A 19,054-nucleotide genomic window follows, 5' to 3' on the forward strand; every position below is an offset into this window, starting at 1 on the left:
CGATGCCGGCCGGCGGTTTCTTATGCTAGTTCACTGGTTTTTTTATTTGGTCTAATTATACTACGATTTGTTTAGAAAACGTTCATATAAATGGAAATATAATGGAAGAAATAGGTTGCCGCAGAGGGCACCGCAGAGGATAGGCAAAGAACTGCGGATCATTTTTGACCACCCGGGGTCCCTGGGGTCCCTAGCAGTGCAATTCACGTTTTATTTGTTGTGTTTGAGTAATGGCGATCTTTTTTATTTTGTCTTCCTTCCTCTTTTTGGAGTGGAGGGGAGGGGACTTTCTGCAAGAAAATTCTCAAATTTAAATCTTTAGGGCAAGACGCAATATATTTTTTCTTTAATTGAACAGGGATTTCGCATTAAATGATATTGTTCTTCCTCTCCTTTCTAGGGTTATCGCTAGCACCTTAATTATTTTTTCATGAATTTTGTTTTCCAGAATAGCTTATACCCCCTGCAAAGTCGAATCTCCACGGCCATTTTTTTTTGCTTTTGTGCACTGCGGCTTACGAATTAACATTGTTGGTTTGACGTATTCAAGACGAATGGGGCTCTCCTTGGTTCTCTCTCCCGTCTTCGGGATTACTTGTGACTGGGCTTTCTTCAAAGCCGCCGGTATCAAGGGCAGCGTGCTCTCGAGCAACCGAGTGTAGGGGCGGGTTCACTGCCAAAGGCTAGCTAGCCCTTTCAGACACACGTCCTCTGCCGCGACGGCGTTCGTGTTGTCTGGACGTTTAGATGCCGTGTTCCATGGTGGCTCTGTGTCGTGTTTCTCCGCTGACTTTCATCGCCGAAGTCCCCTTCGCGTCTCCTGCCGAGATGCTGCGTTTCGTCTTGGTCGGCTCACCACAGTTTCGCTTTCAAACCAGCACCCACAATGTGTGGGGTCTGCGTCACTTTAATGCGGTCGGTCGGAGGAGTATCTAACCTGCATGGCGCAAATGAGCGGGAGAAGAAAGCGCGGGTGCTGCAGCCGTTATCGCGCTATCGCCGTCACGCTGTCTTCGTTTCGTTGTCGTCATTGCCGTTGTCGTGACACCGTCTTGGACATGCTGAAACCGCCGTATCTGTGACGTCATCATCTCCATCGTTGTCATGCCGTCGTCGTTGCGCCGCCATCAATGGCAGGCTGTCGTGTCGTCTACCAAGCATGTCTACAATATAATTTGTGCCGCCTTCATCAACAGCATTATCGACTTCCGCAGTATATTTCGGAAGTATATATTTCTGATGTGTCGGTTTAATTTCTGGGGTCCTTATAAGTTATTTGCTTGTTTTGAGAATCTCGTTCGGTGGTTTGTGGAAGATTTGTAATTCGAACAGATCCGTACGCTTTTTCTTTTTTTCACCGTCACGTTTACTGGCAGATAGGCCAGAAAGCGACGCTCAACGCAAGCAACCACTGCTACCCTTCGCCGACCTTTTGGCATCAAGTGAAGCCAAGGGGGCAGATGGAAACTTGTCTCGTTGTTTCTAGTTATCTATGTTAAACCTCCGGCGTCATCGTGCCGACCGTTATAAGCTATCCCAGGATCAACTGTGAGAGGAGCAGGTGCTCGCCCGTAGTAGACGTGTGTAAGCGTGAGCGTGTAATGTGTAAGCGTGACTGAACAAGGACGTAGAAAAAAGAAGACACACAAAGACAGCGCTGTCTCTGTGTTTCTGTTTCTTCCTACATCCTCGTTGAGTCATGCTTACAAAATCATTCATTGCTAATTTAGTTAGTAAGCGAATGTTTACAAGTTTATACGGCCGATAACACTACTATCCTTACTTCGTACGTCTATCTACTAATTTGCTATCGCAATCGGTGGTTCGCCTTTCGGCCGGAACTGCGAATTTTCTGTTATTTTTTTCTCACTGTTAATGTCTCTCCTCTTCACTCACTATTATTTTTCTGTGTACCTTTTCTCTTTTAGACCCGGTAGGCCAAGCCCTTCTCCTGGTAGCAGTTGCCAGCTATCTGTCTTCCTCTTCTCTGGCATTGTATTTATTTATATGTGCAAACTAAGTAATAATAATAATATTTTCTTATTGTCATCTTGAGTTTGCAAATTGAAATAAGTGGTCTGTCAAAGCCACAGAGAGGCTTGCGCGAAAGGAGCCCCCAAAAACATCGGCAAGAGAAAAATTGTAAAAGGCATTGAACAAGATTGAAATTACTCGTCACTACCTAGTGAACGCGATAGAAACAGAAAAATACTTGATAGTATAACAGAGAAATGAGGTAAGAGCTGAAAATAAAAAGAAAGACTTACCCGAGTCAAGGTGGTTTAACATATCCTGTAGAGTGCGCTTCGAGGTCGCAGTGAGTATAACGTCTAGGAGTTCATTGAGAATTCGGAGAACGTAAAGAAACCTTCTGGCGTTGCCATATATTGCAGCACAATAATAATAATAATAATAATAATAATAATAATAATAATAATAATAATAATAATAATAATAATAATAATAATAATAATAATAATAATAATAATAATAATAATAATAATAATTTTCATATACGAAAGATAAGCAATCGTACCTTGTCAGAAAACAAGATTCTTGACTAACACGAGTGCCAGCACGTTTATAGGCACTGCTACGTTACACAAAAGAGACCGGACTTCCCCACAAACTATGCACTATCTGAAGCTCTACGTCTAAGCACCTGACGCAAGGCAAAATATTCCCATTAATATGGAGGCTTGAAGAAACGCGAACATAAGTCATCTTGTCGATCGACACCTTGGGGTCAGGCCGAGGCTTTCCGTCTTGGCCCACTGAAATGTGAAATGCAAGAACGCCCGTATATCGTGCATTGGGTACACGTTAAAGGACTCCAGGTGATCAAAATTATTCCGGAGTCCCTCACTACGGCGTGCCCCGTAATTAAATCGTGCTTTTGGCGCGTAGAACGCGAGTTTATTTATTATTACTTGGCTCGTTGAATGTTGGAAAAAAAATCAGGTTTACTTCGTGGTAGGTTTTAGTGCCTCTGTTGGGCTGCAGCCGCTTTCTCCAGCCCGCGCCGTTCGCTTTCTGCTCGCCACGTCGATTTGGTTTTCGACCTCCATGGCTGAAAACATTGTCACCGTTTGAACGTCCACATTTGCTCCGGGTTGCACGCAGAACTGGCGACGCATTGCAACTCACCAACGACGCAACAGACAGGCAGACAAACAGCACTTACGAACAATAAGCTTTGTGGATTTGGCCCCAGATGCTTGTTATACCAATTTGGGAGCTTAGACAGTGGCCACATTGGCACATCAATGAAACGCAGCTGAGAGTTTGAAGCAGAGTGTTTATGAAACCAGGGATAAAATTACTCATTCGAGGGAACCGCCTTATTGTTCTTTCTTCAGCTCATGTGACCTCGAAGCTGCCGTCTGAGTGACGAAAGAGGTGCAGGTTAACAACGTCATCAAGCAGTCACGGTTTGGTAAGACACACGGCTGTGGCCACCGGGCCAATCGCTCAAGGCCGAGCAAAATACGTATATTGCATGAAAGGACGCCTTTTCATTTCCTCTTTCGAAAGCTCCTGTTTGGACGGCAGAGTAGTAGAGGTAATAAAGTAGAAAGGTGGGCAAGTTGGTAAGCTTTCATAATAGTAACAACGTAAAAAAAAAAACGACGGACGGGGTGAAAGAAACACAGGACGAGCACAGCAGAGGTAGTGGCAGATGAGTTGACTCTCAAAGTGTGCGTGGGTAAAAATTGTTGGCGTTGCCCTTAGCAGAATTTAACAGCCGCTGCCGGGTTGTTTTGAGCTGTTTTGCCGGGTTGCGGGCTTGTTTTGAGCAGCACGAATATATCGCCAATGAGGAACCACGGCCGTGTAGGCGTCGCGCATAGGAAACGCTTGGGAGTAAACAGATTAAGGGGTGAGTCGGACCTTTCGATCCATCTCCTTTACAAGTAAACTCCGCATTTAGGTGAGTTGATAAGGGGCGACGTTACAACTTTTTAACACGTAGATTTACATTCCTGTTTTTAAGCATGTTGTACTTGCTTTTGCTATAATTCGCGTGGCAATGTGTGGTACGATTAGTGCAAAAATTAGGACGCTAAATGTTCTTTGCCTAAAGAATTAATTTTCGTTCACAAAGTTAGGTTATAAAGCAAGAAAGGCTAGGTTTATTTTCATGATATGGAATTACTTATATAATCGTGAGAACTCAGAATAACCATGACGGCGTGTTCAAAGGAACGTACCAACCTACGAATACGGCCACTACTCGACAGAGGCAACGTGGTTTTCTCACTTTCTGCCCCGTAACATGACTCTTACGTTGCTTGGAAGGCTAGTGTGTAAACTATATAAGAAGAAAATTTTAAAACAAGTTTTGTTGATAGTTTTTCGTTCAAGGATAGGGCAAATGCTATTCTACCGCTATAAAACAAAGCTCTATAAAGCTGCAGAAGAAAGAGGTGTGTATTTTGCAAAGTTGTTAACAATATTTTGCTGTGACAGACATAATGTTTTGTTTCCGTGCTGGTACACAGTTCCAAACCTCTTATTACAATCTTCAAACTGAACTGATGCATTGTTTCCTTTCCTTACCATCTTCCCATTTCGAACAAGCCATGCTCAGGAAAAGATGGCGGCCGACTTAATTTCTCATTACACTTCGCATTCATCAGTTTCCTGGGCTTCTTGGGAGCATCGCGTGTCACAGAGCCCGTTCAAAACAAAATGCCATCAATCGCATCCGCCTACTTCCTAAAAAAAGGTGTCCAGCCTTTTCAGTGGCCTATACATTATGGCATCAGCAAAGTTCTAATACAAGGCTCGATGAGTATTTAGTGTTATGAACACTCCTTCCATGTTATGTGAATGACTCTTCAGAAAGAATCACAACTGGCGCAGTACACCATTCTCAAATTTATTGCGCAATAGACACACCTTCGTACAGTGCCGTTAGTATTAACAAAGCGTATGCATACAGGAGTGGAGCAAGAGGAAAATCAGAAGGACAGACGTGCAGGTTAGCCAATGCATTTTCCGTCTGGCTGTACTGCATTCCGTTAAGGGATGAGGTACGTAAAATCATTGAAAGTTGAGAAACGTAGAGGAAGAGGTAAAGAATAAGAATGAAGATTCACCCAAAAGTGAGGACACGTGCGACGTATCTTCTAAGAATGCCTCCGTGTTGGCCGGATGGCATCAAGTTCTTGAACTCAAAGTCACTGTGCAACTGTAAAGCTGTAAATGTCCATGTTTTACTAAAAAAACTGACGGAGCCGTTCGCACAGTCAGCTTCACCCTATTCTCAAAATCGCAAGGACCTGTGGAAGAAAAAAGAAAGGAAAATCGCTAGCCCCTTTTACGTATTCCTAATGTGATGTCCTTGGCTGTCAGCACGCTGAATCCGTTCTGGAATTCCAGGGGCACCTGAAATAAGAGGCAGAGTAACATTAGCCCGTACTTTTCTAAAAAAAATTCCCTTGCACAAGAGCGACTACACAGAAATGACAAATTGAACCGTCCCGAAGTAGAACATCACTTCACACTCGTATACGCTAATTTCTAAATTCACGGTAGCACGGTGGTACGATGCACAGAAACTTACTCATACGTAACGAGCAAATTGCAACCTGCAATACGTACAACATGGCGTATGAGTAAATGTGCGTGTTTCACCAGTGTCTCAAGTCTATTCTTTGTAAAGTTCCGTGATGCATAGCTAGGCTGCGAATGGCGAACCACCTGGGGGACAGCATTCATGGCGCCGTATGGATAGCGCGAAGCCTGTGGCTCCCCGGCTCGAATCCTTCCTCGCCATTCACTTTTCTTATCAGATGTCCCAGTGTTACCAGACGTATGGCAACGTGTTTCAGAGTCTGCCGCGCTTGATAAATAGCGCTCGGTCGGAGCAATCGGCGGCAGCTTCTGCTTGGCAATAGGTCCACCTGCAGCAAGCAATGCTCCTCCTCGCTCTATTATACTTCGCTCTGATGCGTGTGTACTCATCAGAGCCGCTCATACACCGCAACGCACCAGATGCCAGAGTTGGCGCAAACACCCGAACTCACCTTTGTCTTTTCCGTCCGAACCACCTTCACGTTTCGGATGGTGTGCAGGATAGACAGCTTCACGGTTTGCAGGGCGAACCGCATGCCGATGCAGTTGCGAGGCCCGGCTCCAAATGGCAGGTACGTGTACGGTTGTATGGACTCGACATTCTTGTCACTGAACCTGCACGAAATTGGCCTGTCGTATTACTCTCGTCAACTAAAGAATAAATGCAAACACATGACGCCATTGGTAACTAGCACAGCTGCGCTACTCCAAGGTTGCCGTTTTCTCTGTTTACCTTTCTGGATCAAACTTTGAAGGATTGGGAAAGTACTGTGGGTCGTAGTGCATCGAGTATACAGGGACGGCCACCAACTCGCCCTTCTTCACCTTCACTCCCGTATCTCCGAGAACGTAGTCTTCATACGGTGATCGCTCGATACTGAAAATAAGCGCGCAAAAAAGACTTGATCGGTAAGTCCGATCGACGCTAACAACCTGCCTTTATTATAATTATTTTTCTAATTGGTTGCCCGGCATCTATTTGAAAACGGGGCTTCGGTTGGTAAAGAAACGTTCCGCATTAAAGAGACACTAAAGAGAAGAAATAATTTGTGCTATGCCAGCAGACCACATTTCTACACTATCCAAAGGCCACTTCTACAGTGAGAGATTTAGTAAGCCAGAAAAGGCGCCGGAACGGAAGGAGGGTGGCGACGTCATCTTGAAGTTCCCGCAACAACGTACCGTGGCGGCGTCTCTGTACGACTGGTTTATTCTTCTTATTCATTTTGAGATATACTGCAGTGTATTCTAAAAGACCCGAAGACAGAACTTAGCATGTTGGAATAACTTTTACTGAGCCACAAGGGCCCAAACACGGTAATATACTTTTAAGTCGGCGACTTCACACTGACGTACCAGTGCAGGTGTTTTGGCGCGAAGTTCAAGACATGGAAGTTTTACCTTCTTTTTCTGCTCTAATAATTAACGCAAAATACAGTTTTACAGAAGTACTTGATTAGCCTAAACTGATTTATTGCTTTTCTTTAGTGTCCCTTTAAAGGCACCCATTTCACATTCTTCCTGCCGTTGGCACATTGACTACAGAGAATTTGATCTGCAATGAGAAAGTGTAACGATTTGTCTTACCGCGTCGCTGGAGGATACATTCGAAGAGACTCGGAGACTACGCAGTCTAGGTACTTGAGTTTTGTGACAACATCCAAGCTCGGATGTTCTCCCTGGATACAACATAGAGCAGAACGGCATGTCCTTGAAGCCAAGCCAGAGGCACTGTCACTTTCAAATTTTCCTAATCTCATTGTGAAATCTTTAGCGCTGCACTCACATGGATGTCGAGAACTTTTACTTCAGTATTGTAGATATACTAGCCTACAATTTAGGGCGCGTCGTGTAATGGTTTCGTTTTCCGCTCGCTTTAATGTTGAATGCCACTCTGTCATGTTCCTCTCTAAACTGTAACCCCTCTGAACAAGCCGTGTAGCTGACATCGTAATAAAACCTCGACGCTTAAACTACTGTCTTATAACTATTTTCTCGCTTGATGAATGGTGCGACAGCAACATTAGCGATATACCACATGGTTCTAAAAGCTCCCTGTAGCTCAGCTACAATAAATGCGCCTAATATGTCAATAGCTACACTACAACACTCCCAGGCGTAGAATTTTGCCTTCCTCGAACATAGCGTCTTATCTAATCCTGTTCGCACAATGTATTAGTATTACATAACGCGCTACAGACTGGTGCATGGAGCTTCAGATATTTTTCGTTTTCTTTTTTCGTGGATGGTTATCCTGAAAGCCGCTCAGGTGAAACAATAGACTACACGCAGCGCTCTTATAGAGCATTCGCATAAGCTGCTGCAATTTCCAACTTTCAAAGGGAGTTTTAAAATGCGGGGGACGCTGCGATATCGTCTTTAATGGGAATTCTTCACGAAAGCTTCCTTAACTTCAGAAGCGTAAAACGCAAAACCTTGTACCCGGTCTCTCAGTACCTACATTACGGATGTCATTGAAGCTGAACGTAAACATAGAGAATGAACTATACTCCAGTCTCGAAGTTATGACCGAAGTCGTCCCATTTAGAATGGAAACGTGAATTTCAGTATGTTTTATTAGTTCATTCACTGAGTTAAGCGACTGGAAGTAACACATGGAACAGGAGAGAGGCCGTGATAGGGACGGCAGGGTGTTTTGCACAACCTGGAGATTGCCAACGTGTTTCGGAACCTAAGAACACAAGTTTTCTTGCATTCCGCACACATCGGCCGGTAACCGAACCCACGACATGCAGAAGCTATCAGTTGTCCTTTAATTGTGACACAGCTAGCGAAAAACTGCCGACGTTATAATACTTTAGCTAATGTATGATAATCCATTGGCGATGTCAGTACGAAAAAGCGTTAGTACGCCCAATTCAATAAAAAATAAACAACTCGGGCTGCGTACGTGAACCTTGAAACACTCGTCGACTTCCTCTCTCAGCTTCTCCTGCACGTCAGGGTGAATCGCGAGCAAGTACAGCGTGAACGAGATCACTGTTGAGGTTGTGTCATGGCCAGCGAGGAAGAACAGTACGCACTGCGCCATGGACTCGTCCTCAGTCAGGGCTGCAAGCGAACATTTACGTCGACAGTGTCAGAAAAGTTGTATTGTGATTAACCAGAATTAAATAATGAGCCATTCCACTCCGCAAAGGTGGATGACCAGTGAAGCTGTTTAACACACGACACAGAGGTGACGGATAATTTTGAACAAAAATACGAACGCATTCAATGTCTCGATCGGTGGTCATCATGATGAAAGGTAAGCACACACATTCTCGTATCACCACGATCTGGTGCACCGGCGGTAGCGAAGGGCAAGTCCGGTGGGTAGAGTCCGGTGGGTAGCGCGTGCCCGGCACGGGGCACGCGCTACCCACCGGACTCATATGCTCCCCGACCAAATCTGATCTTCTGCTTTATATAAAAGAAAAAGGCGGCAGACACAAGGGCTGGAAACCGGTTTCGGAAAGTGACATTCACCTGTTCACTCGGAGCGGTGACCCGATACCCAGGGTCGACACCATCAGAGTCCTGGACATGTTCATCGAATCAGGTGGCGGCAACGGCACTGCGTTGCGCAAGATCATCGCGAAGACCGACAATGAATCGTGGCCTCAAGAAGGACAAGCTGCTTTGGCTGATCAACGCTTTTGTGCTGTGTCACTTCACCTACATCGTGGCCATTGTCAGGATTTGGAGGAAAATACCAATTTCCGTGCCCCAGATTTTGGACTTTGTCGCTGGGTGCGGGAGTTGGCCGAGGTTAGGAGGACTTTGAGATGAAAAACTGGAGGTTCATTTACATTATTTACAGTGAGAGTACAAAGAAATTAACAGTCATAAAGTCATTACAGGCCGGCAGCAACTCGGACGTTGCGGCCCGTGGCAAGAAGCTCGAAAGAGATGAACGAAGGAATGCTCCCTTGCTGCTCCCGGTCTCTGGGTTTTAAGCCCTTCAGTGTCTCGAAGTCACGTCACGTTTGGCCAATCAGCGAGCCCTCTCAGGTGACGCCATTTTCGGTCAATCGGCGAGCCCGCTCAGGTGTCGTCATTTTCGGCCAATGGTAGGCGCCCGTGCAATTGTGTCACACCCAGCGCACAGGGTCGCTCCTTGGGCCCCAATTGTCCGAGGCTTACTTCTCTCAGCGCTATTGGCTTCCCGGTCTGCAACTGCCTTCACAAAGGCGGATGGGGGGATTGCTGGCAGGGCTTCACGGTGCATTACAGCCGTCTTGCCTTACCTGGAACAGTGCCACGTTACCTGGAACAGTGCCAGGCTCTCGCTACACTTTCGGTAAGAGTCCAGCAGTGAATAGCTCCACCTGCCGCGCACGAGGTGGGGGACGCCAACTCGTTTGCACGTGCCGCGCCTCGGGAACGGGGTAGATCTGCTTCTGCGTTCCTTACTTAGGTGTGGCGCGATTCGATGTGGTCTGGTGAACTCGAAGGAGGCTCAGGAAAAGGTCCCGTATCTCACACCATGCACAACTGGCTCAGATCCTAGCGGGAAAAGCTTAATGCCCTCATTCGAAAATTCGCCAAGAGAGCCACTGGGCCCAAAGGGTCACTGGGCCCGAAGTTCACTAAGGAAGGGTGGGACGCGCTCCGGCGAAGTCCCGTCTTTGAGGACCAAATCCTGGCCCTCCAGCACGCCCGCGATCGGGCCGGCAGGCTCGACCTGTCATTCCCGTCGTGGGATTAGCCGTGTGCGCGTTTTATCGCATTTTGCTGGACCCAATAAATGTTTATTCACCCACTCACTCGTATCACCTCTGTTATTATTATATGAATTCCATCATATTCGCGTATAGTCCGGATTGTCGAGGAGCAACGCTCCTATGAAGAGCGACGGCAGGAACAAAAACGATAATGCGATCGTCGCCAGCGGGCGGCAAGATAAGTCCACAATGAAGATAGTCGATGAAGATAATCCACAAAACGCCAAGCTCATGCGGGACGTCGTTCTTCGTAGGCACCTTGCTCCTCGGGAGCCCAGACAATACGCGGCCTCCCCATTACGACGAGAGAAGATAAGTGAAATTCAAAATGGAGAACGGCAGCTTGTCTTTCTGGTTTTTCATATACATTTGCGCCGACGACGGGACCACCGCCCAAAGAATCCGGAGGAAAATAGACATGCGTGACGTTTCGACAGAACCGCCACTACGGAAGAGCGGTAGGAAAGGTTAGATAGGCAAGCGCTTGGAACGCCGAGAAAGAGAGGGCGGTGCGAACGTAGACATGGCCGTCGCGGGTGGGCCTTTTGGGCTAAGATCCAATCGTCGCATGTGGCATCCAGGTTAGGGGAACACGTTCCCCTGTCGTTCTCGCCTGACATCGCGTAAGACTTCAATAAACAAACAAAAATCTACACAGAAACACGCACGCACAGGCTTGCCTTGAATGAAGGAAAGTTACAAATAAGACGCAAAGTTATTTTGATTGCGTGGAAAATGTATACAGCATTTTCGAATACCTCTGTTCTTATCCTTGCGCCATTTTTCGGTCCCAGGTGTGACAAGGGTAGTTGAAGGGCACGTTACAGGTTCTAGGGCCTACTACCCGGAGTCCACAAGGCTATGTGCCATTGCGCTTGGACACTTTGTGCACTATCACCAGGATCGATCAGCCCGGATTGTTGTTGACGCAGAGCAAAAATTGCATGGAACCCGAGCCATAACCAGCTTCGCTGTAAAACTAATTACACGTATGGTTTATTGCGCAGGAGTTGTCGACGGATCTGTACTGAAAAGCGCCTGAAAACAATAGATGTTTTGATGGTTCACCGTGCTCCTCGACTCTAAGTAACTCTAATGTGGACCACTTCTTTTGCCTAAATGAAACTGCTGCTTGCTAGGTTACAGCTTTCTCTTCTGTTCGTAGTGCAGAGCAAGTGCTGTTTCCAAATTCTTAAATACCCGAATTCTAAAAGCATGCAAATATTAAAATATAACTCTCATTTATTTCTCTAATGTAAATACATTTAATGATACCCGAGAATCGTGAAGCATAATGCAAAATTCCCACGCACACACCAGACTCCGTTATAGATAAAATTTATTTTTGCCAAGTTTTGTGCTTGGCTTCTTTACAATACAGTGTATTCCGTCTCTGCTGATAAAAAAAAAAACAAGTTAGGCCCCCAGTGGACGCCGTCAAAATCTCTGACGTCGTGGCGAGTTTGCACGGGAGCTTCAAATCTGCGTCACGATCCTTCTTTAAATTTTGCGTAATTTCTGGGTCATCAAGCTCCGCCTCGCGATAAAAGTGGCGTATTTATAATTGCATAAATGTCAATTTGCTTACACAACTCAACTTATTTAATTCTTTAGCCCCCTTTAATGGCAGGTATTCAATGCGAGGTAGCACTGGCTTGAACAACACAGATGCGAAAACCTTGAAGCTAGGCGTGTCAATCACGCGCTCCAAACGAATCATGCAAACCTATATCTTTTCTGGTGGTCACTTTTGCTTCTCATGCAATCCTGCAGTGACTTTTTTCTCTTGTAATGGCCACAGTCTTTCTTTTTTTTTTTTTTGCGCATGACCCCATATTAAAAATGCGCGTTCTTTTCAACAGTTCAAACAAATTAAAATCGTCTTACTCTTGTTCGACGAAAACGAAGTATGTGGCTTGACATCTGAGCCAAGGTTGAAGAGCTGGTTGTCCCGCTCAGTGGTATTTTCTGCCGTAGACCCAAGTTTTCCTTCCTGAGCATCCATCATAAGCTGCAAAAAGTCTTCGTGGCGCTAGTGGGCAGAAAGGAGGTAGCTGACACGCATGAAACAACTGCTTTGTAAACGCCGAGGAAATGTTACTTACGGATTGATTCTCCTGTCGGGCCTTAATGATGTTCTGACATGTCTGCTTGAAGTACAGAAAGATGTCTGCGTTGAATGGTCGAAGTTCTAGCATTTTTGCAATGGCTGGAAATAGGACTGAAATGGAGGTATAAACATTCTGGGTTACTATATACAGTAGGGATAACTATATCTGATCCGAGAAATGAACAAAAGAAGAAAAAAACTACATGATGTTCTACTTAAACACACTTTCACTATTCAAAGGGGCTGCTAGCAAGGATTTAGAGCAATGTAGTGCACATTAGTAGACAGAAAAGCGTTAAAGAGAGCTAGCCATACAGAGGAAATTATATAAAGCCGCGGCTCATTCATCTTCGTTTTCTTTGTTTTTTGCCACTGCTCGCCCCGCACAACTTTTTAACGCGTTTGATGGGGAGTGGCCAAAGGATTATCGTCGCCACCAAAGGGGAATACCTCACAGAAAACAATCAACAGGGGGGCACAGCCAATCCAGTTACCGTAATATTGATTTTCTTATGCTATCTCCCTCAATTGTACACGTCGTGTGTAATAAACGCGAACTCAGCTCAAACTTATTCCGGTATGTGGTTTTAATGTGGTTATATATATATATATATAAGGATGACAAGGATCTTAACCAGTCAAGACTCCGGTTTTGTGCCCTACGCTGAGTGACGTGGAATACAAAGAATGGAGAGAGACAGAGAGCGAGAAGGGGGGGGGGGCGTTGGAGAGAGGTGCACGGACAGCACTACAGAGTCAAAGGCGCTCGCACAAGCCGTCTCCTAAAGAACTCTATCAGCTGGAAAACTTTCATATTCTTCTTTTCTTTCTTTCTTTCTTTCTTCAATTCACCAACGTGTGTATTCCCATCACAAAGGACTACGAGATAGCCACTCATGCTGCCTCGGAAGTAAGCACCTTCAAACTGTGGCACATAAAGCGTACGCTTTGATAATCACCTTGCTAAATCAAACTCGCGTGCACTGCTTAAGCCGTCTTTCTCATTACCCCATTGGGCTGCATCTGCTACACAGTGGCGACATTGACAATGTAAAGAAGTGGGCGCCATTGTAAAATTCAGCAAGAAAAATAAGGAGAACTAACAGACTCCTTTTTTTTTTACCACCACATAAAACCAACAGATGTTGAAGCCCAGGAAATATTAGGGGAAATAATTCGTTCCTTTAATCTTAAGGATAGAAAAATTAACGAAAATGGAAATGAAAGTGGAATGAAGTTTCTTTGTTGTTCCTTGTTGATCGCTCATTCTGTATCACGGAATGTACGCATATCACATCGTGTAATGCATATGTGATATTTTAAGCATTACTCTCCCTGTAATGACTCGGAGAATGCCGGGTACATTATATAAGAAAGAAATAGATAAAATACTACCAGGGAAAGCCAAATACACATATTCCGAAATGCCAGTGGAGCGCCCTATCGGCTACGACTGTTCCTCCGTCCACTATCTTCTGTATTTGTGCATGTGTGCTCTAGATCAAGCCCTAGGAGTGTCAGTGAGCGCCACTCATGGACATGGAAACGGGCGGCGAAGATCCTTTCGCTTAGAGACCCCCGCTATGAAATGAGATAGAAAAGTCAGGAGACCTTGATTTGTTTCGTGTTTTGTTTGTGTCAGCCTGGCTTTGGTTTATTTACCAGCTGCCCACTACTAAAGTTTAAGTTCTACATGACACCTGCGACGGAAATAATATTCCGCATCCGCCGCTGTGATCACGAGCGATGCTGCGGCAAACACTCCCAGGATTGGATTTAGTAGACAGACGCAAATACGTAAGAAAGTGGACGGAGAGGTAGTCGTCGCCGTAGCTCGTTTTGTAGAACCCTTCACGCGTACGCGCAAGATGCAGGCTTGCCTTCAAATGGTGGCAATGAAGTCGTCTTTTTGGCCGCTTTCATCTTCCGCTTCCGTTCCATTTCTACATTTCAATTAAAAGAACAGTTCATTTCACCAATTATTACCTGCGATTCATTGTCTGGCGGCTTTGCATAGTGGTTGAATTCAATAACTTTATGGAGTCGTGACCACAGGCGCTGAACCCTGTCTTAAAGCTTGCTTTAGGATACGCAACGACGCGGCTATTTCGAGGCATTAAAGCTGTTTATTGCACTTTGAAAGCTTTATGACATATTCGTGAGTGAAATTCTCGCCAGTCAAAAGTATGCGCGCAACAAGCTTCACGCCCAACAGCACGACGTGTTCGTAGCACAAAACTCACCGAACAATAAAAGGCGAGGTGTGATGCGTGCAGAGAAGGCCTGCCTTGATCTGGTCACGAATTCGTTGGCCTGGTCAGAGTGAGAGTCCAGCCTTGTTGCGAAAGCGCATCTCGCAATGACATCCAATGTGTAGTGACCAAATAACCTACGCAGCAGAAATAATAAACGCATTCTTAACGCCCGAGGTAAAATTGCTGAAAGAGGTGCGCGTGCTGACACGGGCTCCAATAATTTTTTTTTTCTCTTCGCTGAGAGCGTGGAGGCACTTACTGTTTCACATCGATGTCTTCTTGATTAGAAGCCGCCTTTTCCAGGTGTCCCGCGGTCAGAACTGCGCAGTCCTCGATTAACGAATTCATCTGCGTTCGTTATAAATACGAAATATAAGGTATCTACCCAGAAGTCGTCCTGGGGCGATTAAAGCGCTTGTACGAATTAGATCCGAAACAGTTAGAACTGTACGTATATCCAGTAAAAAAAATTGTTAGCGAATGTGTTTAGTTTTTTCGAGTCCTCTTAGGTTACTTCTTAAGTTTATAGCCAAAGAGAACATTAGATTCCAAGTAGTACGTGCACAAGAAAGAAGGTCCTTTAGAAAAGCTGTCGTATTCTCTGTACAGTTCCTTGTCAAGTTCCTGTATGATTAGTTTGTTAGGCTTCTGCAATTTAAGCATCTTGCCATTATCACTAAACACGCCGTTATAAGTTAACTTGCAAAGCAAGTCAACCTCTCCGACTATATGCAGCCTATACGTGGCGCTGGCCTCACGCTATAATTCTAGCGGCTCAAAAGCTTTAGCGCTGATTGCAGCAGTTGTAACGAATGTATATGTGTCCCGCATTTTGCTTGCCTTTCTGTAGGGACTGAACAGACGGAATCATGACGAGCACATATCAAAAAAGAAATTATGGGGTTTTACGGGCCAAAACAACATTCTCATTATGAGGAATGTCGTAGTGGGGGACTCCGGAAATTTTGACCACCTGGAGTTCTTTAACGTGCACCTAAATCTAAGTACACGGGTGTTTTCGCATTTCGCCCCCATCGAGACGTGGCCGCCGTGGCCGGGATTCTATCCCACGACCTCGTGCTTAGCAGGCCAACACTACGTCCACTAAGCAACCACGGCAGGTGATGAACACATATTCATGTCATGACATGAAAGGAGACGCTCACGTAAAGCAGCCGTCCCTATTCAATACTCGCAAGTGCGCTTCTCCACACACCTCGTCTTGCCTAACTGAGACGGCATACCTCGGTCTTGAATCGTAATTAGGTTGTAAGCATACGGACTTGTTTCATTCATTTTATTGTATCCGACACATTACGTATAATCTTATTTCTGCCAATGTCCTCTCTCCGCAGAGTCCGAGCCTTCAAAAAGTGCTGCTCAGCTTTATCAGTGCAGTGCTACTAGCAGCGGAATGGTCATTTTTGTTAGGACAAGTAAGATGTGTCAGCAAGCCTACTTAGATAGTTTTGCATATCTTACATTGCCACGTCAGCCAATCTAACCCCGCCTGTAGCAACATCGGCACCGCACCATCGCCTGGAGTCTTTTGGTAAAGTGAGAACCCGGGAACCTCGAGAGCCTGTCAGTGGCACACTTTTCATTCCGAGTAGTGGTCTGTTTCTGTGTGCATATTTAAGCAAAACACATTTGGAATAAAAATATTATCTCAAAGCCGGAACTATAGACACACTGCCACCCAAGAAATATATCATGCTGTAGCGAACTACGTGCTTTTAGTGTTACGCTCAGCTGTTGCGATCAGCTTGAGAAATGGAGGGAGGGAGGTCTGATGAATACAAGTGAGTTGGATGTTTTAGCGTAGCTGCTACGTCAACATGTCAGAAGAGAAGAAAAGAACACGATATAATGATGGGAAACTTTTTCAATAGGCGTATTATTAATAAACAGCATTGGGAGTCAGCAGATGTGGTAAATGACCTTGCTCTTGTTTTTAAAACGTTAATCTCACTTGCTATCATTAAGAACGAGTGGTGGTTTCTTCAAGGCACGTACTACACAAATCTTATCACCAGTCACGTTAACTAATTTATCGTGCTATCAGAAAGCGACCGCCTGCGGCAATGCTAATCAAAGAGATGAGGTGGGCTAGTTGGTTGCTAGATATCGCATTCCTGTTGCAGGGCGGACTTGAAAAATACTTACACAGAAGGAAGCAAGTAGACTGGACGAGCGCTCGTTCGGTGTACTTGTTTCCTTCTCTGCAAGTGCTTTTGAAATCCGCGCTGCAAACGTGAATGCAAGATCTGGCAATGCTGTTTTTTTTTTCCTCTTGTCCGTTACTCGAAGGAAATTCAAACCTTTTGAATCATCGTTTCAGCATCGTTTCTGTACAGTCACTCTGTCGAGTGCCTTCCGTTAGCTGCTGAAATAATAGTGATGCACGCCCCCGTTTTTCGTTTCCTGTCATCGGCTAAGAAATGTTAAAAGCTTATCGCACGGCGCAAGAGGCACTTGCATCTATCAGAACATTCTCGACTGTCGTAGCCGATTCTACCTGCAGTCTGTGTTGTCGGCGAACGTGGATTAATCAGACTGCATGCGCGACACGAATAGTGTCGTACATTCTGGCAGGTACGGGAGCACCAGTGATTATGCTGAAACCTTCGACGAGTCATGTATAAATAGACGTTGCGTCTGACTCATAGATCAGAGTTCGACGACAGCTGAGTGCGCTTGCCGCTATTGTTATGCCTTAAATGTCACTGGACGCAGCTTCGTCCGAAAAACAGTTAGCTTTCGTTGCTCACAGTTTTCGCTACTGTCTGCTTCCTCACCGTCACGACAACGTGAAATTAACATGTCAGAAGTAGCTCAACGCAAGTAAAAAAAAAAGAAATACCACTGCCCTTACCCTACGTCCCCCATAAAGAAGCCGGCAAGCATTTTATTCATTATTACAAGCATTCATCTAGGCTAGTGGTATAAGTACTCAATCCCTCAATTGTGTGTCGATCGGTGTTTGACTTCCAGAATATTGGAGCACTTTCTTCTGGGCTCGTTGTCAAAGCATAAAAAGAAAATGGCGTCTGCGAACTCGCCACGAGTCTGCCTTTAATTTATTTATTTTTATACCTTGCGTTTGTTAAATATTACACTAGAAAAATGTACTTAGTTTTTATTTTCTTGCCCAACTTAGTCGATTTCCTTTATATGTAAGGAGTTCATGGAACATTAGTGAAATACTTTTAATCCGCTCCACCTCTTCACAGCAATAGCAAGTGAAACCGACTTACTGCACCTTCATGTTGCGCTAACAATCTACATTACTATATTTAAAAAAAGCAAGTGAATGTAAATTTTAAAAAATCGCTATTGTCAAATTGACCGCCGCATTTTTTTAATTTAATAGGCTGTAATCTTTGCCAGAGTTTGCTTGACATTCAGTAAATTAAGGTTTCTGAAAAATACCACATGATGCACTCAAGTGCGTCACGTACAATGGTTTCTTTGTATTTCTCTCTTCAACGTAAGATTTTGTGCCATGTTTTAATAGCGTTAACAAAGGCCTGCTTCTCTGTTATTTGGGTTGTTTTCTAATATTCACCTAGATGACTAAATAGACAGCTAAGCGGAGAGTGACCGTCTTAATTCTCGTTCCAGTTCTGACGGGGTGGGTGAATGAGACAGCTTCGCGAACACCATAGCGAACACAACTCAGGATCGACGTCATCAAGGATGCAATCTATTCTGTTGTCCAGACAAGATGGCGACTGAGCTGATTGGTTCGAAAATCGCTAAGAAGGTCGCCTGCGCACAAAATACGCTACCTTATGCGCTGCATGTAACACAGCCTGCGTTTTCCATAGGTTCGAGGTCGCAAAGCGTATACATAGGGATAACATAAGCTTTCTTTCTTTTTTCTTTGCCCATAGTAGAGGGCTTCAAGTCGCAGAGACGTCTTGCAAGTGCGTTCCATTACTTTCTATCGAAACTGTCATCTTATATAGCATTCAAAGGAAGCTGTCATCAATGCTGGCCAGAACTGCAGTACGCGCTTGCAGTGTCAGTTCAGACGACGTCGTCATAAAACCTCGGCGTGCGCAATGTCACAACACGAGAGAGACAACACCAATCACCTTTCGCAGCTTTCCAGTGGAGAATGCTGGACTCGCAGCTGGTCGAATCTTCCTCCACTGTTCAACAGGAGTGATGTTCATCATGTTGTCCAGCAAAGGGTCGTGAAACTTCAATATCTGGAATAGAAAAACTGACCTTGCCATCTACAGTTAAAATCGGTGGTGCGACAGCTTCTCTACAAAACTGAGTACACACTGAAATGAATTCGATGGCTTTTGATAAGTGCCTATATTCCCGCATAATTTTACCTTATGAAAATGGAAATGTATACAGAGCACAGT

General features: G+C 45.0%; 1 protein-coding gene across 2 annotated transcripts in view; it reads right to left on the reverse strand.

Moving 5' to 3' along the window:
- Nucleotides 1-19,054, reverse strand: part of LOC142582555 (cytochrome P450 3A24-like) — a 71,802-nt gene that overhangs the window by 34,089 nt on the left and 18,659 nt on the right. The window contains exons 5-14 of one of the 2 annotated variants that reach the window (XM_075692404.1): nt 18,773-18,889; nt 14,932-15,020; nt 14,661-14,806; nt 12,413-12,528; nt 12,195-12,339; nt 8,492-8,652; nt 7,168-7,259; nt 6,314-6,457; nt 6,033-6,195; nt 4,408-5,391 (exon numbers count right to left, since the gene is read on the reverse strand). In XM_075692404.1, the coding sequence (XP_075548519.1) occupies nt 5,314-5,391; nt 6,033-6,195; nt 6,314-6,457; nt 7,168-7,259; nt 8,492-8,652; nt 12,195-12,339; nt 12,413-12,528; nt 14,661-14,806; nt 14,932-15,020; nt 18,773-18,889 (1,251 nt within the window). In that variant the 3' untranslated portion in view covers nt 4,408-5,313. Of the gene's footprint in view, nt 1-4,407; nt 5,392-6,032; nt 6,196-6,313; nt 6,458-7,167; nt 7,260-8,491; nt 8,653-12,194; nt 12,340-12,412; nt 12,529-14,660; nt 14,807-14,931; nt 15,021-18,772; nt 18,890-19,054 lie in introns of those variants that run through there. The other variant, XM_075692406.1, reaches the window with a different exon arrangement.

This window comes from Dermacentor variabilis, chromosome 5 (assembly GCF_050947875.1).
Source record: "Dermacentor variabilis isolate Ectoservices chromosome 5, ASM5094787v1, whole genome shotgun sequence".
In the NCBI taxonomy this organism is placed as follows: Eukaryota; Metazoa; Arthropoda; class Arachnida; order Ixodida; family Ixodidae; genus Dermacentor; species Dermacentor variabilis.